Source organism: Phodopus roborovskii, unplaced genomic scaffold (assembly GCF_943737965.1).
Source record: "Phodopus roborovskii unplaced genomic scaffold, PHOROB, whole genome shotgun sequence".
Lineage (NCBI taxonomy): Eukaryota > Metazoa > Chordata > Mammalia > Rodentia > Cricetidae > Phodopus > Phodopus roborovskii.
The window spans coordinates 33,333,671-33,356,794 of NW_026126517.1; the positions used below are offsets into that span (position 1 = coordinate 33,333,671).

The window sequence follows — 23,124 nt, forward strand, 5'->3', positions numbered from 1 at the left end:
TGAGTAAAGGACCAAGTGTTCATCCCATGCTCTCTCACCAGACATGCTGCTCACTCCTGGGCCTTGGCTTAGAGATGGAGCCCATTGGATGAGCTGCATTCTAGCAGTTTCTTGATACTGAGGACTGACCTCCCTATTGCTCTCCATCCTTGATCAGCTGGGTTTGTGCCCCTTGGTCTCTGCATTGCTATAGCTTTCCCTTAGGGAAAGGGAGTCAGGAAACCCTGAACCCACATAGGGATGAACAGAGGCTACCCATAGGAGGACACACCAACTTGTAGTGGAGAGGCCAGGTGTCCCTGGACCATGACCTCTCTGCCCATAGACATGAGGTATAGTGAGTACTAGGTCTGATGGCTGAGCTGTGGTTAGCTTTTCAGACAAGGCCCAAGAATTCTTTCTAGGAAAGTAACAAACAGCCACTACCTTGTCACTCTGTTGCCCAGGGCAACCCTCTCCATGGTTGAGTTGAGAGTGTTTAGATTTGAACAGTGTGGTTCAGGTGGAGGTTACTGTCTGGCTGTCCTGGTTGGCCTAAGAGACCTTGCTAAACCCAGGATAGGCCCAGAGCGTGGCCTAGTGGAAGGACTATCTCCAGAGCGCCCCAGAATTGCCTCTTACCCTGAGGACTCTACACAGGAAGTAGCAAATAGTCAATAAATAGTTGTGGATATAAGACTTGGCACTTCCAATATCGGTCCACATCCAAGTCAAAGCTAGTCTCTGTCTAGGGGGGCCTCCTAGTCAGAGGTAGAAGAATCTACCATGCTCTGTGGAGCTAAAACCCAGAATCTCCTACCCACACAGTGCCCTAGGAGGAGCCTATGGGAGCCCCAAGAGCTGCCCCCCTCCCCCAGCCCTGAGCCCAAGGGGATCCCATCCCACCGTGAGAGAATAATGACCATAATGAGAGCAGTCACCCACACACATGTGCACAGCGCTTTACAGGTTACAAAGTGTTTCACATACATCATCTCATCAATTCCTCACAACAGCCCTGTGAGGTAGGCAGGGCAGGGATAATGTTCCCATTTGTACAGATGTGGAGACTGAGGCCCAGAGAGAGAGAGAGCCAGTGACCTGCTTGAGGCCACACAACAGTGAGCAGCAGAGCTGGGACCAGAGGAGAAGACTCAGGCCTGCCTCTGGCTCCTTACTCTTTCCACTGACTGTGCTGTTCCCCCAAGACGACCCCTGCCTGTCCCAGTTTCAGCCACACCCGAGCCTGGCCCCACCTCCCCTTGGCAGTGCTGCCTGGCAGCCAGCAGACAGGCCCCACCCACACTGGGCAGTACTGTCCCCTCCCCTACTTCCTGCAAAATGCCCGCTAGAGTTGGGTCCTAGATTCCAAACGGTGCCTAGCAGAGTGGGCCAGAGGGTGGGGCTGGAATCTCCTTCCCTGTTTTCCTGAGTGATCCCTCCCCACGGGGGAAGAGAAGAGAAAGGAGGAAGAGGAGGAGGAAGAGAAAACAAGAAACTGAGTTGGAAGAAGGCCCTGGGGCCATCAGGACGTCAAAAGTTTGCATTCCGACTAGCTATAGGAAATAGTTTTTTCTTTTTATTATTTCAAGTTTTCATAAAAATCCATAATTATTGAAACCCAAGTTACAGAGGAAGTTTGTAACTTTTTTTTTTTTTTAAATTGAATTATTGACTCTGCCGCGTGTTGGTTCCTCGGCTTTGGATTCGTATGTCAACTCTGGCCCCTGTGCAGGTGGGGTCCTCAGGCCTGGCCTTCTGAAGTCCTGGTAGAAGAAGGGCAGGCGATGAGGGCTGGCGAGGCAGCAGGGGCACTTGGAGGGCGGGTAGGGGGAGAGTGGGCAAGGAGGGCAGGGAAGAGGTGGGAAGGCCTGGTAGCGAGTGGGCAGCAGCCCAGCTCCTTCCCTGCCCAGTGTTCCTCTGGGGGCCCCTGTGCCCCAACCCCGTCCCATCCTCATATCATCTTCATGTTGAACTTGCGGGGTGCATCAGCTGAGCTAATGCCTGCGTCCGATTTCCGGGGCACATATTCAATTTCGATGTTGTGCTTTGTGTTGCCTTTGCCCCGGCTCCAGAGAAACAGCAGCACCAGGCAGAAGAGGACAACGCCCAGGAAGGAGATGAACCCCATGGTGGTGGCGATGATGAGCGTCTTGATGTCGAAGGGGAAAGGCACGGTGGCGCGGGTGCTATTGGCCTCTCCCTCGCCTGGCTGGTTGGAGATGAAGGCGAACGTCTTGTTGGGCTGATGGGGCCAGTCGGGCGAGTAGCTGCGCACATGCAGGTGGGCAGGCATGGAGTCGTTGCCGCCAGCATTGGCTGCGATGCACAGGTATGTGCCGTTGTCCTGTACCTGGGCATAGCGCACCTCCAGCGTGCCATCAGGGAAGACTGTGAGCCGTCCATTGCTCTTAGCTGAGACCAAGTGCTTGCGCGGTGAGAGCCAAAGGATGGCTGGTGGAGGGTCGCCATCCGCCCGGCACACAAACTGCACCGTGTGGCCCTCATCTACAAACACCTGCTGTGCTTTGCGGTCCCGGATGTGGGCTCGGCGGCAGGTGAAGTAGTTGGGCAGGAGTACATCTGGAAAGTCCTTGAATTCCTTGCCCTGGACGAACTCAGGTGTGGCGCAGGTGGGTTGCTGCCTGTTGAAGTTGAGCCGCCAGCGGCGCCGGAACACCCACAGCAGCCGGCAGTCACAGGCCAGTGGGTTGGAGTCCAGGATGAGTGTCTCCAGGTTGCCCACTGAGTGGAAGGCCGACTCCTCCAGGGTGGTCAGCTGGTTGCCAGAGACATTGAGCACACGTAGGTAGTTGAGCCCACGAAACGCATAGGGCTCCACCATGGCTAGCTGCCCACCTACCAGCTGGATCTCCTGCAACCGCAGCAGCTCATGCAGCATGGAGCCCTCGATGGTACCGATGGGGTTGTAGGAAAGATTGAGGAAGCGGAGATAAACCAGATGGCGAACGGCCAGATAGGGTACAGCGGTCAGGTTGCAGTGTGTAATGGACAAAGATGTCAGGTTGAGGCCGTAGAGGCAGTTGGGGGTCATGGTATCCAGGTAGGGCCAGTGGGAGATCTCCAAGACCTTGAGCCGGTACAGCCTCTTGAAGGAATAGTCCCTGATGGCGTTGATGTTGAGATGTCGTAGCCGCAGGACAATGAGGCCATGCAGGTGGGAAAGTGCCTCAGTGGGGATGGAGGTCAGATTGCATTTCTCCAGAGTCAGCTGCTCCAGGCTGTTGAGGCCACTGAAGGCTCGATGGGAGATGTAGACGAGGTCGTTGTCGCCGACCTCCAGCGACTTGAGGTTGTATAGGTCTTGGAACATGTAGTCCAGCAGGATGACAATCTTGTTTTCACTGATGTCCAGCTTGGTCAGGTTGCTGAGGCCGGTGAAGACACCCAGCGGGATGAGCTTCAGGCGGTTGCTGCGCAGCCCTAGCGTCCGCAGGTTGAAGAGGTTATTGAAGGCGCCAGGTTCCACGGCGCTCACGATGTTCTCATTGAGCTCCAGCTCTTCCAGGTGTGGGAAGCTGGCAAACTCGTCCTGGTTGAGCGTTTTGATGCGGTTTTTGCCCAGGTCCAGCAGGCGAGTCTCGGTGGGAATGCCCTCAGGCACCGCTACAAAGCGCTTTCGGTGACAGAGCACTGCTCGGTCCTGCGCTGAGCACTCGCAACGGGGCGGGCAGCCTGTGGCAGAGCCTGACAGCACAGAGCCCAGTACCAGCAGGAGGATGGGCTGCCAGCAGGCCAGGAGGGGGCTGGGCATGCTTCTCACGCCCCCCGCCAGCATCCTCTCGTTCACCTGCAGCCAGAAGCAAGCACAGAACAGAGGTGGCAGTGAGCGGGCAGTGCTTGGCTGGACCCCACCTCACCCGCATCCCAGATGGAAAGGTTGCAGAGGCAGGGCAGCGCCATCTCCTTTGAGGGTCACAATTTACTCTAGGTATGTCCCAGGTTTGTGGGAATAGTCCTGAAGGTGAAGGGAGAACCCAACTGGACTCAGCCTACAGGGCAAGGGCTCCTAAGGCTGCTGGGCACTCTACTCTGGCAGACACCATGATACCTTCTACCCAGCTCTGCTACTTGAGTGCTTGGTGGCCTACAAACCCTGGGTACTTGTAGAAGGTACCAAATATGCTCCAGGATGGGGTACCATCCAGCAGCCAGGACCCAGCAGCAAGCCTCTGCACCTGAAGATCTTACCTGATGTCCTGTGGGTCCTGTGAGCCCTGGACTACCTCTTCTACAAGGACCTAACCCTGATCAGATCAGCTACTCAACTCAGAGCATCAGTGTTACCTGCATCCTGGCTGTAACATTGCCACCCTTGTTTCTCGAGACTGTAGAAATCCTGTATTGAAGACCCAGCTGACCCTGAGATTTACCAGATCCTCAAGATGAAGGATTCCCCCTCCAGAAGTCCTATCCATTTGCCTCTCTGGGTTCCCATCACCTCTCCCCACCATCAGGCTCCTCCAGTTACTGGTCTGACCTCTAAGGCAGTCTTACATATGCCTATGTAGTACTAAGCATACAAGACTGGTTAAAGCTGGGTCCTAAGACATGCTGAACTTGGTGGGAGGTGGCAGAGAGACGGGGTGGGAGACTGGGGGGGGGGAGTGAGCCCTGCATAGCTCTGCTGTTTCTGGTGCTGCCTGCCTTGCCTTCTGCTCCTTCTGGGGAACTGGCCTGGAGATGGGGTGAGGAGGAGCCAAGAGGCCTTCAGGGATGCACCAAGGCAGTGGCCCATTGCAACCTTCTGCCACTAGTGGGATGAAAATGCTACAATGCTCATTACCCTTGCCTCTGGCCCTAGTGGGGTGTACTGCTGCAATCCAGTCCTATATCCATCCATGGCCCTGTGGAGCCTACTGCAAGACTGGGAGGCCAGGCTTGGGAATCCCATCTGTGCCCAGTTTGGGCTCTTCCCCATCTCTTGACATAGCCTCTGCCTTTAAGCCACAACTTGTCATAGTTGTCATCCATGTCAACTAGTAAGGCAACCGAGGCTCTGAGAGACTGACTGCCACTCAACCAGTAGCAGGGACCAATTTGGATCAAGCTCTGGCTCCTCACACTCACAAATGCTCTGCTGGTCTTTAGGAACTGACAGGTATTTCCTGGTTGTTGATCGACTAAGTGACTGATTAACCAGAGAGAACTCATGGTGTCATTGACATGTTATGGAATCTGCACAGTTTTGTTATCCCCAAGGGTTTTGCTCCCCCTCTCCCTCCCTCTCCCTCATTCTCCAGATTCTTCTGTGTCTGAGCATCATCCTACCCTGCCCCCACAGGACCATTTTCCACAGTCACACACGCTCCAGTGACCCACCAGAAAAGCAAACATCCTGACAGGCGATCAATAAGTAATTGGGCCAGCAGCTGGGGCTGGTGTGGGTGTGAGGCCGGGGACCTCAAGAAATGAACAGAACTTTTAGCACCCATCTCATGCCTGGGCTAGCCTGGGAGCTGCCAGAGGAGGCTGGAGAAGAGAGAAGGGAGGAACAAGGGTTGTTGACAAACCCTTCTTGCACACACGCATGCACAGCACCTGTGTATTACAGCAGCCACCCATCTCCTGCCCCACCCCACAGTGCCACACAGGTGTCCCCCCTTGTCCTGCATACCCTGTCCCTAAGCTTTCTCCTTTTGGGGAACGGTCCCAGCTGCCTTTCCAGCCTTCTGCCCTGAAGACCACCTCCTCTATGAAGTCCTCCTTGAGTCACTAAGATGTCATCACTTGCCTACAACACAAACACACCTGATGCTTCCTAGCAGTGGCACGAGATCACTGTGTGGCTCACCTCATTCCAAACGACAGTTGGGCCAACTGAGAGAAAAGGTAAGGCACAAGAGGATGACAAGCAGTTGGGGACAATGCCATAATGCCTGCCCTGCATAAAGAGAGAGGGGAGCATCCTGGCACCTGCACAAAGAGGGAACCAGGCTCTCCAGCCACCAGGTGATGTATGTTCAACTCTGGGTCACACAGCCACTGTCCCAGCTCCATATATCTCACCTGCTATAGTGAAGTGTTCAAGAACATCCTCTGGGGAATGTTCTGTGGGAGGCAACTCGTGATCAAGAGGGAGTTGTTATGAACAGTGGAAACCCCTCTGCCGGGGCCGACCTTGGTGCAAGCCCACTGAACAATGAAACCTGGGGTATTTCAAAATGTTGGAGGCAAAGCTGGGCAGCCTTGCCCTGTAGAGCTACCACCCCAAGCCAGGCAGTTCACCATAGAGCAATGGCCATGTACCATGAGGTCAGTAGGGTTCCCATGTACACAACCTTGCCTTTTTTATTACTTCTGTGTGAGTCTCTCTCTGTGTGTGAGTGCATGCTCATACGTGTACACATGCCTGAGGAAGCCACACCTCTCACTGAGTCTGGAGCTCACCAGTTCAGCTAGACTGGTTGATCTGCAAACTCTAGGGATCCCTCTCTGCTTTTCCAGAGCTGGTATTATAGGTGAACATCACTGTTCTTGACATTTCATGTGAGTGCTGGGGATCTGAGCTCATGTTTGAGTGGCAAGCATTTTACAGACTTAGCTATCTCCTCAGCACATCATTCTCCGTCTTTTACAGTTGGCTGTCCTGAAAGGTAGGGAAACCCAAGGCCCTGAGAGGCAAGGATGCCTGTCCACACCAGCATAACAGACAGCAGAGCATCTTTATTATAGGCTCCTAGACTCACACCCCTATGGGGTCCTTGTCAGTATAACACGTTCGGGGGTCTGAAAGGGTCACCCAAACTACAAAGTGAGCTATGCAACTCACCTCCGAGACTCTGGAAGTCTAAAGCTGCTCCTGTACCTTCCATGGTGCTTTATGGTTTTTAATCAGTGTTTTAATTCGGATCCTTGCCCCCCTGAAGAGCTTCTCATGAGGGCAAGAATTCAAAATTGGAACAATAAATACAAAGAAAATAAACATCAAAGACAGGCAGGTGGCAGGCAGAGGATAGCAGTGCCCAGGGCATGATGCCCAGACCAGCAGTGGCCTGAGTTTTCCTCAAAGCAGGGCTGGGGAGGCAGCTAAGCCATCAGTTTAGTTCATGATGAGCTTCTGAACTATCTGCAGTAGGGATGGGTGGGTTGCCAGTCACCACCCACACCTTCCCTTATGTCCCAGGGCAGACATGGCCTGGCTCAAACAGTGCTGCCTGACACTGCCATTTGCAGTCCTGTGTACCAGCCTGTTGGGTGCCCTGGCCTGTGTCCCTCACTGAACAGACACTGGGTTTCAAAGCATCAGGGAACTGACACTCAAAACACTGGACAGTCAAACATCCTAGGCTGAGGACAGAGCGGCTGCTGAAGACCTGACTGAAGTTTCATCAGGGCTGGGAGGACCCATGTGAGGGTGGCCCGGGTTGCTCAGCTCTCCTGATCATAGAGTCACGCTGGGATTCTGGTGAGGAGGACAACTGGTGGCAAAGGAAAGGGTGTGGGATTGCTCGTGCATGGGCTGGAATGTTGTCCCATAGGCAGCATTGTCTGGTGGCACTTGGGTGCAGCTCTGAGCCAGGCCCACAAGCCAGTTAGAGACCTGTTCAGAAAAGGGGAGGGACTAACACCGGAGAGCCTCTCTACACACTGCCTCAGAGACCCTGGGCTCTCAAGAAGCATTCCTCGCTTATTTTACAGCTGAGAAACCAGGTCCAGGAAGGGAACTCAATGTGTCAGCATGAGGCCAAGAAGCCAGTAGGCAGCAGGGCGCAGTCCCTCTGATGGGTCTTAGGAGAGCCGGCTGCCTGGTGTGCGTGCGTGCGTGCGTGCGTGCGTGCGTGCGTGTGTGTGTGTGTGTGTGTGTGTGTGTGTGTGTGTGTGTGTGTCCTGGGGAAGAGGGAAGCTGCTGGTTCTTAGACAGCCATGTTCAGGTGTTTAGCCCTGCGGTAGATGGGGTACCTGCCATGTGTTCAGTGGCTGTGAACACATGCCTTTGTCTGCACTCAAATCTCCCCTCATTTGGGGTGAGCTGCAGCATGGGCGGACGGCTTAGTTTTGCTGGGCTTTGTGTCAGGATTGCATGTGTTCCCACTTAGCATTCTTCAGGGATGGCAGCCCTCCTTTGTTATCCTCACCCCAGAGCTTATACTATACGAGGCAGGCCATCAGAGCAACGCATCTTTGAGATTCTTAGAATGGTAGATGGCCTGGATACTTCCTCTCTGGGAACAAGGCCGGTGACCTGAGGTCACGTTGCCTTGAAGCCCACTGTTCCCACAGCTGGGTCTGTGGCAAAGCTAGGGAATCCCCAAAGTGCTCAGGCCCAGACTCACTGCCCATAACAGATCAAGTGCGAGAACGAGAGAGAGGATGGCAGAATAGAGGCACATGGGGTTTCATGGATGAGGAGGCAAAAGAGAACGTAGGAATAAAGAGTCAGAAAGCGGAGGAGGAGGTGAGAGGCACAGGAACAAGGAAGTGGCAAAAGTCAGGGAGTGGTCCAGGCTTGGTGACATCCCAGCACTCCAGAGGCAGGGGCAGGTGGATCTCTGTGGGTTCCAGGCCAGCCTGGGTGACACAGTGAAACCCCTCAAAAAAATCAAAAGTGCACGGGACCAGAGCCTGCACGGTAACCCAGCCATCTGGCTCCCACCTCACAGTGTATGGCATTCACTTGTAAGACTGGGGCCTGTGAAGCTACCCCATTCTCACCACCACCCTTACAGTGGGTTTGATCAGCTAACCATCTTCAAGTGGCCAGACAGACTAACAAAAGTGTAGGACGCAGGTCACCAGAGAAGAGGCCAGGCAAAGTCTGGGTCTCTCCACGGGAGCCCTGCTTCTAGTGGTTGCCTTGCTGGCCTTTCTTTATCCTCAGCCTCAGTGTTGCTGGGTCCATGTTGTAGCATGATAGCACCATGTTGTAGCATACCTGTTCACTGGCAGCTAAGATCAAGTGGCTGGGTGGTACGGTGCCTTTCTAGAGACACTCTTCATCTGCCTGCTGGTTCCTCCCCAAACCTATGCTAGGGTTCTGCCCAGCCTTCACCACCCAGCTGCTGTGTGGATATGGGTACTCCTCCCCTCTTGTGGGGCTTCTATGGAGCCCTGCTGCTAGTGCTCCCTCCTAGATTCTCTGTGCCCCCTCCCCCCAGAGTAAAATGCTGAGCTGGATTTCATTCACTTCTGCACCCCTAGTCTCTCCCACCTCAACTAGTCAGAGAGTCACACAACTGTGGGCACAGGCCCCTGAAACACTAGTCAGGACTCAAACCTGTCCTCCAGCACCTAGTCTAGGCTCAAGAAGGGATTCTGGAAGAGGTGAAGAGGATAGCAAGGGTATGAAGGAGGAGGTGGCTTGTGGCCAGGTCAAGCTGAAAGCAAGCAGGACTCCTGTTGGCTTTTCTCCTGCCCCAAGTCCTGGCCCAGTCCCTGGGCTCCTTGAAGACACTCCATTCTGGCTGTCCTGACTCATCCCTGCTGAGGTGTGAATGGCTGATAATGGTGTAAGGAAGGAGCCGCTAATGGGGGGATATAGTGTTAGTCTGCAGGGCTAGGCTAAGAGCCCAGGAGCAGGCCACCTGGGCACAGGGGAGGGGACCCTGAGAGGAGGGGTCAGTAACCAGGCTGAGCTGCAAGAGCAGTGATGTCTTGGCAGGCTGGAACAGTCCAGTGTGTCCCCTCCTGGCTGGCACTCGCCTCTAGCTATATCAACTGCCACCCCCCCCCCCACATCCAGGAGAGAGAAAAATCAACTTGGAAGAAAATTGAGGTCATGTCCTTTGTTGTGCATAATTCTTTATTTGCCTCTTGCTCTTGGTTCTGGCAAAGAGTTGCTAGGTTCCCAGGGTCTCTCTCTCTCTCTCTCTCTCTCTCTCTCTGTGTGTGTGTGTGTGTGTGTGTGTGCACGCGCATGTGCAGTGAGAGGGCTAGAAGGGTACTAGAGAGCATTAATGTGTATATGTGTGACAGAGAAAGACTCAGTGTGCGTATGTGACACACAAAGAGAAAACAGAGAGGACACCAACGTGTTTGTGGGCGAGGGAGCACCTGGCCTGCTGCCCCAGTCCAGTCCGTCTCTCTGGCACACTGAGAAATCCAGTGTCCTCCCAAGTGTGCTCCCCTGGCCTGTGGGCCAAGGCTGGCTGGAGGTCACCTACTGGGCTGCTCACCTATCAGCTTTTTAGGATGTGAGGCTGGGCCAGCCTCCAGGTACCCTGGCTGTCCTAAACTCCCTGGGTTGCCCCGGTCAAGCATCTGGCCCCTGAGTGCAAGGGAGGGAGGCCCCTGCCCACTAGATCCAAGCACACCCCATCTCAGGAGCTGCCAGCCTTCCGGCCAACCCACAACCTCAGGCCATTTGAGGGATAAATTATGAATTTTAATTGTCAAAGCATCTTAGTGTTTAAAGGCTTCTATATATAGGCTCTGCCCTCCAGGAGTGGCCGGCTAAGAGAGGAGCAGCGATTGGGCAGGGCCCAGAGAAAGTCAACTATGGTGACAAAGGGCTCATGGGTTTTATCCTGGATTTCCGCCAGGGCACCTTGCCCTGCTGTGTGATCCTAAGGGAGGACTGGACCACTTTTGGAGCTTGCCACTTACTTTACAAGGTCACCTGGGCTGGGCCTGCCTGAGTAGGCAGCACTCCCTTCCTTGAACAGGGGCTGTCCCTTAGGTGAAGAGATGTTGCCAAGGGTCTATGTAAAGTGATGGTGGGGAGGCTAGAAACCCGTATCCTGGACCCCATATGACCCTTCTCCTAAGCTGAGATGCCAATCCAGGTTCTCAGGGACAGAAAGGCACCCCAGGAGGTCTCCACCTCATCCTCCTCAGGCAGGGGTACTCCTGTCCTTACTCACTCCTAGGGCCTCTCCCAGATACACCCGCCTGCCATCACATGGGGAGCCCCAGGCCTTGGGCTTGAGAGGGATGGGCATAGACTCACAGATCTACGCAGGCTAAAGTAGAGGGAACAGAGAGGAGTGGGGGAAGGAGCAGGGGTTGGGGTTAGGTAGCAAGTTGGTCGACATGATGATGGTGGCTGAGAACATTTCTAGAGGGCCCCAGGCACCAAGCAGCCTGTGGAAATGACAGTTACCCACCAAGGCCTGTGGAATCATTACTCCCCTTTTGTGGGTCAAACACTGGAAACAGTCGGGGGTGGTGGCGCACGCCTTTAATCCCAGCACTTGGGAGGCAGAGGCAGGGGGATCTCTGTGAGTTCAAGGCCAGATTGTTCTACATAGTTCTAGGCCATCCAGGACTATATATAGAGATCCTGCCTCAAAAATTAACAAAAGGAAAAAGAAAAGAGAAGAGAAGAAAGGAAGAGGCAACACAAAGAGGTCCTGTGAATGTGTTCAAGGTCTCAGCATGGTAGGAACTCTGGAGACTCTAACTCTGGCTCCCTCTCCAGTGTCTTACAAACACAGGGACAACACAAAGCAGCTCACACAGCCAGGCAACTGGTGTCATCTTCACAGTCAATTAGGAGGTTGAACTAATTATCCTGTTCTCCTGATGGAAGGACTGAAGCACAGAGAAGGCATATCATTTGCTGAAAGTCACACAGCAACAAGGGACGGAGCTGGGATTCATTAGACCCCAGCTTGTCCTGACCAGTCATTTAGAGACCTCTAAGATCTTGAAGTGCTATAATGAGACTATAATGTCTTCCTTTGCAATGGGGCTAGAAGACTTCATGCTGTCCTCACCATGCTGGGCGTGGAAGAAAGCACATACTGAGCACAATGGCCCCAGTGGCCCACTGAACTGATGAGGAAACTGAGCCTGCACTGTTAGTTCATGGCCCTGCACTTGTCTGAAACCAGAGGCATTATATCTTAGAGACCATCATGCAGATGGGGAATGAGGCCTAAGAGAGCCTGGGACTGCCCATGGCCTACAGCATCTCAGGCTGGGGCTAGGAAGGCCCACCTGCAGCTATCTATCTTCTCTGCCATGCCAAAAATGTGGCCATACAACTCATGGTGGAGCTAGGTCACAGGTGGGTGATGGTTTGGAATATTTGTGCTTCACAGAGAGGGGGAAATAAGCCCCTGATAGATAACATCATAAAGCAATGTCTGCTGAGTTATTTATGTCATGCTTAGAAAATTCCAAACAAAAATACCTCCTTTCTCCTGGCATTGGTTGGGCAAGCCCTTTCTGTTCAGCTGAGTCCTGGGCAGTCCCTTGCACAAGCCCATTCTTCCAGCATGGTATACTGAGCTCATGCCAGGGAGCTGGTAGGTTCCGGTCAGACATAGGCTATGCTGGGCCCTGCTCAGGCACAGCTGGGTGACCACAAAGCTGCTCTTGTACAACCTCACATGTGGTGAGGAGAGTAAGAACCTTGCAAATCTCTAAGAACTGTGTCAAGGCCAAAGGTATCAAGTGTCCATGGCTGGTGCAGAGAGCGGACCCAAGACCCCGTGGGTGGGTGGATCGAGACAAAAAGGAGGTGGGAGACCCACCTTGGCCTCACTGTGAGCAGCCTGTCATGGCTTACAAGAAGAGGCCTGTCTGGAAGCTATCTCTCAGCTCTAAGATGCCCACATCTTGGATCCAAGCCAAGGGACTAGAGATAGCCAGGCCTCAGGCTGTAGCTGCAGGCCTGCTCAAGACCAAGCAGAAAAGGGATGCTGGCCGGGCCCTGCCCCCTTCCCAGGCCCAGAGTGCTTCTCTGCAGAGGGAAGCAGAGGAGGTGGCAGGGAGAGATTAATTTTCTGAAATGGAAAAAAAAATAGAAAAACACACACACACCACACACTCTAATAACATGTAATAAGAGGTTGGAGATGAGGAACAATGCCCTGGTAATGTCACCCTGGCGGCAATCAATTTGGGTGTCACATGAAATAGGCATAATTATTCTGCCAGCCCTGGCGCTTGTCTCTTACCAGCTCCAGGGGCCCAGGCCTGGGCAGGGAAGGGGGGGGGGTGAAATCAATTGTGGGTACGCCAGGCTGACAGGGGAGTTACTGCAACTTAGCCTGCCAGCACCTGGCTTCTTAGCCCCTCTGGTGGGTCCTGTGGTTTAGGGTCCTTTGGATGCCCAGAAGCCATTTTGCTTGGTCACCCTCTATTCATTGCTTGGACAAGAGCACTCTGAGAGGGCCCCCAGGAAGTTGCAAATGCCAGAGGAAGGAGCCTACGTGTGTTTCATCCAGCAGTTGGCCACCACATTCTCACCAGTGCCAGGCCTCATATCAATGCCAGGGTGCAGGAAGGGGATCTTCAGGAGCTGAGCAGGGAGAGGGTGTTAAAATAACCAAGCACAGGCTCCCCGTAGCTCCTGAGCCAGGACAGCTCTTTCCTATCCGGAAGTGTGAGTCTTACTTGCCCCTCCTTCATTTCCACTTTCTTGGGGAGTCCCCCTCCCATCACTCCTGCCCATGCCCCAGCTCAGGACTTTTACAGACAACATCCCCATTTCATAGGGAACTGAGTTTCAGGGGATAATAACCACTTAGTGAGTATCCAACCTGCACTGGATGCTGCCTGTCTCAACCCCCCTTCATACACCACAAACCTTGAATCCCAGAAATGCAAATCAAGGCTATAATGAAATCCCATTTCACACTCATTCAATCAAGAAAAATCAAGGCAGCCGATAGATAGCATGGAGTTGTCTAGGGATGGGGGGGTGATGGGAGGGAGCACTCGTCCCTTGCGGGAGAGGCATAAAGTGGTCTGACCAATTTGGAAAACACGTTGGCACGGTTCCTAGGAAAGCCGAACATGAAATGAGCATGCCCTGAAGTCCAACAATTCGGGGCACTTCCCACACTGCCTCAGGAGATGGGATGACGGGGTTTGTGGCAGCCCTGTCTAAAAGAGCAACAATCCAAATGTTCATCAATAGGAGGGCCAGGAGTACACTGTTACATTCAAGTGACAACCAAATCCATCAGAGAAAAATGAATGGGTGCTGAATATTCACTATCATTTGCAAGGATATGATAATGAATGAAAAGTCAATTCCAGAGGACTGCATGTTGTTTATATTCTATATAGAGGTAAAAACTAAGATGCCACAGTTCTTACACAGCTAAATACATTATTTTATTTTGGTTTTGGGTACTAACTAAGCCCAGGACTGCATGAACACTAGGCAAGTGTTTCACCACTGAGTTATATACACCCTCAGCCTCTAACACAAGAGGCAAGAGAAATTTAAATACATAGTGTATGTGGTAATTGCCTCAGGAAAAGGAGCAGAGGACAAGGTGTGGAGAAGCATACAGAAATAGGCAAAGGCTGAGTGGTGGAGTTGGAGACTTGGATCATGTATTCAACATGTTATTGTGAGCACTACTACTATTTTTATCTTGGATTATTTAATGTGTGTGTGTGTGTGTGTGTGTGTGTGTGTGTGTAGCCTGGACTGGCATAGAACTTACTATATAGCACAGACTGGCCTTGAACTCATAGAGATCCACCTGCCTGGAATTACAGGCATGCACCACCATGCCCTGGCAAGTGCTACTATTATTAATACAAATGTATGGATCAACAAATGAACAGCTAGTCCTGGACCAGTGAGAACAGCCACCATCGATGGTCAGAAGGAGAACACATTAGCGTGAACCTACACCTGTAAGATGGGGGCTTTGCGTAGACCACTCCTCTCCTGGTTGTTTTCTCAGCTACACAACTAAATCTCAGCACTGCCTCCAAGGAGGAAACTGGAAGCACATCGCCAATGTGAACTGTGAGTAGCTAGCACTCATTAGACATGCACTATGCACTCCACACTGTTCTAAGTGTTTTGCGTGTATTAGTACATTTCATCGCCACCATCTTCATTGAGGTAGCTACCATGGTTAACTCTGTTTTACTGGAAAGGACATGGAGACCCAGAGAGATTAGGTAAGTTACCCAAAGTCACAGAAGGAGTCAGTGGTGGGACTGAGGCTCGAACCAGACCCAGGGCTACACAGTCAGCTCTCACAGTGAAGTGGCACCAGAGAAGCTGAACGTTCAGGCAAAAGCGCAATTGGTCCGCAGCACTCAAGGATATTCACTTATCCAGTCATTCACATAAACAAAGGTCAGAATCAAGAATGCCTCAAATGTGTTTGGAAATGACCCCACCTTCTCAAAGCTTTCTTCAGAGAGCCTCCTCGCACTCTAGAAACCTCTGCTTCCTGTGTCTTTGCAAAACCTCCAGGCACCCTCTTCTCCTAAGAGCCTGACTCCATGAGCTCCCACATGGAGTCCCCTCTCCCTTCTTGAACACTCTGCCTTGACTCTCTCCAGTCCCTTTAGTGCATATCTAGCCCTACCCATGTCCCCTCCAGGTTGCCCTTGCCAGGAGGTCCTAGAGCCTTTTGATGTCTTTCCTATGCCCAGAGGTTTGCCTAGGTATTCAAGGTAATCAATAGGGTCTAGCCATGAGCTGAGCAAGTAGCGCATCAGAATGTACAGAATAAATGCATGAATGAACAGGCTGGTGTGCCATGGTAAATCAATGGGGATACTTAGAGCAGCCAGGGGAGGCTTCTTCAAGGAGAGAGCCTTTTGAGGAGGGGTGATAGAACAAACCAAGGGAGGGTACAGGCTAATGGGGAAGAACTGGTAGGGATAGAACAAAATACAATCAGTAGTCATGCTCTGGGTGGGGAAAGTCACACACAGAAAAGCCTGAGCAAGATCCTAGCCCACAGGGCCGGCCGTCTACCTTCACAGGCACCTAACAGTGGCTCAGCTGAGCCATGGCAAATAGAGGTTCTCCTCAACTCTTTTGCTAAGCAACAGCCCATTCTGGAGGAGGATAGTGACCCTCTAGAATTCTGTGTTTGAAAACAAACAAAAAGGAAAAGCTATTATCTAGTGTAGGAAATGTGTGATTAGAGACAGGGACAGGATCAAAGAGGACCATGACAGGCGAAACAGTCTCTACATTCCATTCAGTCTTGCATGAGCCCTCCCTCCCCACTCACAAAGCCTCAAACCTCAGCACACACCCATCCCGCAAAAGCTGCTTCCGGAACCCTCACTTACTCCGGGGCTTGGGAGCATCACAATCTTGATGGAGCTCTACCCAAGGCCATCTCACACTCCAACTGGGGGAGAGGGTACAGAGATAACAGGAGCTCCATGGGGTCCTGTCCTTCTATGGCTGAGTCTCCTCAAGGAGGCAGCTGGGTGTTGCCCTCAGATCTTCCGAGGCCATGTCTCCATTCCCTGGCACCTTCAGTGTGGTCCCAATGCCTTCTCCACCTCTCCATTTCTGTCACCTCTGTCTTCCCTCCCAGCAAACCAGGTGCCAGCCCACACCTTCCCAGAGGCTGAGGACTCTGCAACCCCTCTTGGCCCACACAAGGACAAAGGGCCAGGAGCAGAGAAAACACCCACCCCCTCACCAGCAGTCCTCAGTGGGTCCAGGGAAGCCCCAGGCTGTCTGCCTACTTGGTGCCCTGGACTCCCCTGACACCGAGGCCCCGAGCTGGAGTCGTTGGCATAATGGCCAGCAAGGCTGAGCCCAGAACCGGGAACAAGGAGAGCCGGGCGCCCTCTGGCTGCCCAAGCCCAGCCAAGGACTGAGGAAAGGCTGGGCTCGCAGAAAGGGTCTGGCCCAGATGGTCCTACCCCCACCTCAGGCCTCTTGCACTCCCGCCCACCATGGCAGAGCCATTCCATCTTCCATGTGCCCTGGTCGCCACTCCATCCACCCACCACAGGGCCTTTGAGAACAAAGGGGAGGTGCCGCGACAAGAGCTGGTCAGGGGCTGGGCAGGGATCCCCAGCAATAAGAGACCCAGGGGACTGCCCACCTGCCTGGCCCCACCCCTCCTCAAAGTGGGACCCACCTAGAGAGAAACATCTTCTGGGGTGTCTTGGAGGGCAGGAAGCCCAAAGCCCATCCAAATAGGGTGTGTTTGGGGACACACAGGCGGCCCCTTTCTCGCCTCCCCCTTCTCAGCAGGCTCCCACTTCCTACCCATTTCCCTCAGAGTGAAAAGTGGGGCAGGAGGAGGTGAGAAGCCTGGCTGAAGGAAGACAAAGGGGAGCCCAGAAGGTTCCTGGGTCTTCCTTAACTGGACTTCCCCCTCCCTTTTCTTCCCCTCTCCACCTCCCCTTCACCAGGGAAGAGAGAGAAAAGAACCAGAAAGAGGCTGAGAAGGCTCTTGCGGAGAGGGGCAACCCTAGCTGGGGCCTGGCGTGAAACTGTCCCCAGTCTTGGCAGTGTTAGCCAGGGCTAGGGGGTGGTCTCTGGTCCACTGAAAGACTCATCCGGGGCTACGAGAGCCATATCCTCTGGGAGACCAATGCCCAGAATGGGAGGATGATGTAGGGGGCACCAGGGTAGGAATGGAATGGATCTCTCCTTGATCTGTTAGGGCCAGTGGAAAAGAAATGGGAAAACCATTTGAAACTTGAGGATCAGGCCTGTGACCCCCAAAGGGAGTCTGAGTGGTACAAGATGCCCTATGTAGCCCCAGGGGGGTGGTGAAGGCTGGGCCGACGGCAGCTCCCAGAGACACTCAACGCAGGGCTGCCTGCTAGGGCTCGGCCACGGTGGAGGGACTCACCTGCATCTCGGGCGCGCTGTCGGTCCGCTCGGCTCGGTCACCAATCGCATGTCTCTCTTGCCGGCGCGGCCCCAGCCCCAGCCCAGCCCCCCTCCTCCGTCTCCTCCTCTAACACCTCCGCCCGGTCCACGCGCCCTCGCAGGGCTGGCCGTCCGTCTGTCTGCCCCACGCGGGCGGGAGCCCACCCGGCCCCGGGGCAGGAGCTCGGGAGTCGGGGGCGGAGGTCGCGGCCGCGGCAGGCAGAGGAACTGGCGCGCTCAGGACGCTTGGCGCGGGCTCCGGGAGCCTAGCTCTGTCCCTCGGGCCGGCCGGGAGCCGCCGCCGCCGCCGCCTCTACCGCTGGGGCCGGGGTCGAGGCCGGGCGCTCTCCGCAGCGGGGCCGGGGCCAGGGCTGGGGCCGGTGGGCAGCTGCCACGCATGCTGCTCAGAGCCCCGCGTCGGGATGGGGGCCCGAGCGGCGCGGGTGGGGACTCCGCGCGCTCCGGGACCGGGACGAGTCCAGGTCCGGCCGCCGCCTGCGCTGCCGCCCGCTCCGGCTCCCACGCCGGCTCCCGCTCGGGTTCCGCGCTCTGCCGCGGCGTGGGGAGGGAGCGAGAGGAGCGAGCAGCGAGCCAGGGAGGGAGGAGGGACAGAAAGAGGGAGGGAGCTAGTGAGCGAGCGCAGGAGCGGGGCGGGGGAGGAGAAGGCGCGGCCGCAAAACCGAGGTGGGGGTCCTTCTTTCTGAGAACCGGGTGAAGATCGAAGAGCGCCCCAGCAGCTGCCCAGCGCCCAGAGGGCAGCGAGAGTGGCAGCCGGGAGCAGACGATGAGTGCTCCCAGGCCGGCGCCCCCGCGCTCCCGCCCTGCACCACGCAGCGCCCCTCTGGGTCCCAGGCTCCGGCTAGTCTCAAGCCAGCCCGGCCTGCGGTACTCCCAGGGAGCATGCACCCATTCGCGTGTGTTTGTCTCTCTGGCCACATGCGTGTGCATGTGAGCGCCTGTGTTCACACGTGTTAACTGGGGTCACTGCACACGACCGTGTGGACCGACACACACACGTGGACAGACAGGACTCCCCACCTGGCCAGGGTTGTTTAGAGGACAGCGTGAAGAGGGTCAGGCCTTGACCCCTCCTCTCGAAATGTCTGGGAACCCCGCCCCCCACCCCTTCCTAGGGATCTTGGGGCGAGGCTCGCAGAACGGGAAGCATAGGAGAGCAGTGTAGAAGCCAAGCTGGTTTAGCGGATCTACCCGGAGGCCAGATCTAGAATCAGCCTAAGCGTTCGGGTCCCCACCCCGTCGGATTTCTCGTCCAGCAGAGGGCAGCAGGCCTCTCTGGCAGGCTCCGGAAGGTAGCACTCCACCAAGCAACCACCAGAGGGCAGCACAGAGCCTAGGTCTGGGCTTACCTATTCACCTAACTCCCTAAAATAAATAGTTTGGTAGATCCTGGCCTGGGACTATGTCTTCAGATGGCCTCAAAGAATAAGACTTTTACATAGAAACCCAAACCCTTCTTGGAACACAGACACAGAGACTAGCCTGGCAGGGTGGCCTGGCAAAGGCTGAGGAGTAGGAGGGCAACCCATTAGAACCTCACATCCTACTGTACACCCCTTTCCATCTGCTTGGAGCCAGATGCCCCTTAAAATTATGCCAGTTTTATTGAAATAACCATCAATGAAGCCGCCACAAGGCAGAGCCCCCTTCTCCCCATTAGCACCTCGACACTCCTGATAGTTTATGGGGGTGCCGGCAGGCAAAGAAGGAAGCAGAGCTGGAAGGGAAGGCGGCAGCCCAAGACCTGTCCCTTTCTGGGGTGGACAGGAATCTCGCTCCCAGTATCTCCCTCTCCTTCCAAGAAACCAGACTGGAGATTTCGGAGATGCCTGTCTGGCCTGGAGAGGCCATCCCCTAGTCCCCACCCCCAGCACTGTCTTGATTTCCACAGATCAACCTCACACACAGTCCAAAGAGTTGCACAAACCTGTTCCAGCGAAACCGATTCTGGATGCCTCTCAGCCTCACTGCCACACCACTGCTTGGGACATTCCTGCCTTCTGTCTATGTCCATCCTTATCTCAGCCCTAGCTAGAACCCCTTCCTCGCAGTTGTCGGCGATGCTCCATGCATTTTACATTCTTCCTCCAACAACCTCGGAAAGAGACACTATTGCTCCCCTGGGACAGAAAGCAGGAACCCCAGGCTCAGAGAGGTTACGTGACTTGGCCACGGTCACACAGCTTGTAAACCGTGGAAAGGGAATTTGAATGGCTTTCCAGGGCTGAGTAAAGCAGTGGGAGGCAGGCTTGGCAGAGGGACTTACTGGTAGGAGGGGAGGTGGGGCGGCCACACATGAGTCCCCTCCCTTCCAGAGCCCAGAGCAGGCGGCTCATGGGGCCCCCCAATTCCGTGATCCTTGCACCCCCTTTCCAGTCTCCCCAGCTCCCCCACCCCGGCTGTTTGTGAGTTACGGGTGAGCTCCCGCCCTCCCGCGCCGCCTCCTCCCACAGCCCGACAGGAATAGACGCTCTCTAGCTCCTGCGTAAGGGCTCTGCCAGACCCGTTGCGGGGCGGGGGCGGGGGCGGGGGCTATTCCTGGTGCGGCGACTGACGCAGGCAAGGCGCGGCCACCGCATATCTCCGCCCCCGACTCACCTGCTCCCTACCTCAGTGATCTGGTCGGAGAAATGGGGGAGAGTCCATCGCCCCCATCACAATCTCCAGTTGCTAGATGAGGAAGCTGGAGTATCAGGCTGGGATCTTGTAGTGCCCACCTACTCATCGACTCTTGGTGTCCTGGGGCGATGGGAATGACACCCAGCTACCTCAAAGCCTTACTCCTCCATTGTAAGCAGCAGCCCAGCCATCACTGTCTCTATGTCTCCTGAAGAAATGATCCTTCTCAGGTCCTCCATCTTACCCCACCAGTGGAAGGGATGGGAAAGGAGGCTTGGGGAGGGTGGGGACATTATGGCCTGGAAGAAGCCTTTGTGAGTTCAACTGGAGTCTGGTATCTGACCATGCCATTCTGACCCTGTAAGGGAGGAGGCTGACACTGCCCTCCCCCTTAGCTAGATGTCTGGTGGGGTGGCCCTCCACAGTGTTCTCACGGGTCCCAGGGCCACCTGTGAAGCATCAGCATGGCCCAGTTTGGGGACTTCTTTGCTACAACCAGAACTACAGCTAAGGAATGCTCACCTCACCTGTAGCCCTTTGTTGGTCCACTTCCTAGACGAGTCTTTCTTCTGGTTTCCATTGTGTTTGAAGAACAAATGAAGGCCCATCTCTTCTATGCCTGCCTCCCTCTTAAGGCCAGACTTAAAGGCCTTAGACAAGGCCTACCCCCCCCCATACTCTGTTCTTCCACTAGGAGCTCCCAAGAGCAGATAGAAATGAAGCTGATCTTGGACCCCATGTACAACTAAGCAAATCCTAATAATGTAGGAGCCATTGGCTTCAAAGAACCAGCCTTTTGAAGCCTGAATTCTGGCCACAGAGCAGGGATGAAGCTAGCTTTTCAGGGCATGTGGAGGAGGGGACTCACTCTCCAACACATTTCAGCTAATCTGTAAGCCAGGCTCCAAGCTCTGTTTTCACATTTCAAGAACGGCATGGCTGTCAGCTGTGGTGGCTCACACAGGAGACTGACTGGGGTGGGGATGAGGTGCTACACACAAGTTCCAGGGACCCTACCTCATAATAAAACAAGATAAAGGACAACAAAGAAGGGTTAACATTGCAGATCCCATCATACAAACGAGAAAGCGGAAGCTTGGGTGGATTGTTGCACCGTCCACATTTATTCTGCGCACCGGAGGCCATGCTGGGCTTTGGAGTTGTTTGTGTTCAATATCCAAGCCCCAGCTATGTTCTCCTTTCATTCTTAGAGGCTGAGGTTTCAGGAGGCCAGGACCTAGCAGGGACAGGCTTCCCCTGAGGCACAGACTGGAGAGGATGGCACACACAAGCCTGCCTCTGTGTCTGCTGGTCCTGCCTGCTTGCATCCCAGCAGCTCATAGGGTTTTACGATGATGGTTATTTCTGAAGGCACTTGAAATTAATGATGGCTCTAAAATGGCTGGGACAGCAGAGTCATTGCTGAGACCTCTAATTAGTAAGAAAAACGGAGCTGAGGATCTAGACGACAGTGGGAGCTGGGTAAGCAGCAGCAGTCTTGGAGTAGGGGGTAAAGGGGTGGAGCCCACACTCAAAACCTTTGGAACTGGGTGCTCCAGTGAACCTCGTATTCTGTTTTATGCCACATATTACCTTGCTGCTGTGTGACCTTGAAGGGGAACTGCCCCTTTCTAGGTCAAAGTACCCTCAGTGTACAAGGAAGGCCCCAGGGTTCTTCAGCCCTGCATGTATAATGGGGACAGTGGGATAAGGCCTAGTAGATCCCTAGAGGGACATTCTAGTCTTCTAGAAAGCTAAGTTCTAAATCAGGCCCTTGGTTTCCCCTGAAAACTACAGCAGGGGCCCCGGCCAGCCTACCCCATGCCCTGAAACCTTTTATGCTGGGGTTACGGAGGCCATTGGCATAATGAAGTCCTAGAGATTCAGGCTGGAGTGAAGTAGATTGGGACATGGCAGTTAATCCATAGGTCAGAGTCCGGTGATAGTGCAACTGTGAGGCAGACAAGGGAGCAGGGACCCGAGGAAGCTGGATGCAAAGTCCCGGCTTGGAAGTAGCCCTGTGGCCAGGTTTGGGCCCTTCTGGTCACAGGGTGCTCTTGGATCCCAGATACTCGCTTCTCTGTTCACTCAGGGCTGGGGTTGTAGTGCTGTCGTTGGAAAGGCTCCAGAGTGAGTGATATGCCACTGTCTAGAAGCAGGGCAGTCCTCAGCCCTCAGTGGGTGGGGCATGGCACTAAGCATGGAGGGGAATTTAGGAGGCTCTCAGAGGCCTCAGCAGAAGCCCTAACAGGGTTGGAAGGCTGCCTGGTGTGGATGTGGCATCCATGGGGGCTGAAAAGTAAGAATTTTGTCTGAAGCGAAGCAGTGACTGCCCTGACCACTCCAAAGCCCCTAAGAAAATGATGTGCCTAACCATGGCTTGTCCTGGAATGGGAGGAACCAGAGAAGTGTTCTCTCCACTGGGGATAAAAAGATTAAAGTGAGAGCAAAAGAGTATGAAAATATAAATAGTGATTGTATAAAGGGACCACTCTCCAGCTCTTTGTGTTTGGCAGAGCAGCTGCTCCTAAGGGCCTGGGCTTGAAGATCCCCAGGGAGCACACAAGGGGAAATTTGAGCTAATGCGTGCAAACAGGCAGCACTGTTAGCAAATCCATTCATTAAGCACTCATCTTGAGTTCCGATGTGCTGGAGACTTGTCTATTAACTTAGCTTATAACCTGTTATTATCTGAGGGTTAAAGGCAGTGTAGTAGATTTAAAGGCAGTCAAGCAGCCACAGGTTTTAGTTCTGACACTTGCTCTAATGGTTGTGTGACCCTGGACAAGTCATTTCTCTTTGCAAATTTCAGTTGCCCTGTAATAGGCAGACTTAAGATGACTTCCAGTGGCTCCTGCTTTACACTCTCCCACTGGGTCATCCCAACTCCCTTGACGGCAGATGGACCAACTGATCCACTCCCCTCCCTTTCCTGGTGTCCCAGGGTTTCACACATGTTAAACATGTACTCTAACCATTGAACA

General features: G+C 54.2%; 1 protein-coding gene across 3 annotated transcripts in view; it reads right to left on the bottom strand.

Moving 5' to 3' along the window:
• Positions 1-916: 916 nt before the first annotated feature.
• The window catches only part of Lingo1 (leucine rich repeat and Ig domain containing 1), a 105,202-nt gene continuing 82,994 nt past the window's right edge, over positions 917-23,124 (bottom strand). The window contains exons 4-5 of one of the 3 annotated variants that reach the window (XM_051197523.1): positions 5,323-5,472; positions 917-3,790 (exon numbers count right to left, since the gene is read on the bottom strand). In XM_051197523.1, the coding sequence (XP_051053480.1) occupies positions 1,934-3,790; positions 5,323-5,337 (1,872 nt within the window). In that variant the 5' untranslated portion in view covers positions 5,338-5,472 and the 3' untranslated portion in view covers positions 917-1,933. Of the gene's footprint in view, positions 3,791-5,322; positions 5,473-17,483; positions 18,039-23,124 lie in introns of those variants that run through there. The other 2 variants (XM_051197524.1, XM_051197525.1) reach the window with 2 other exon arrangements.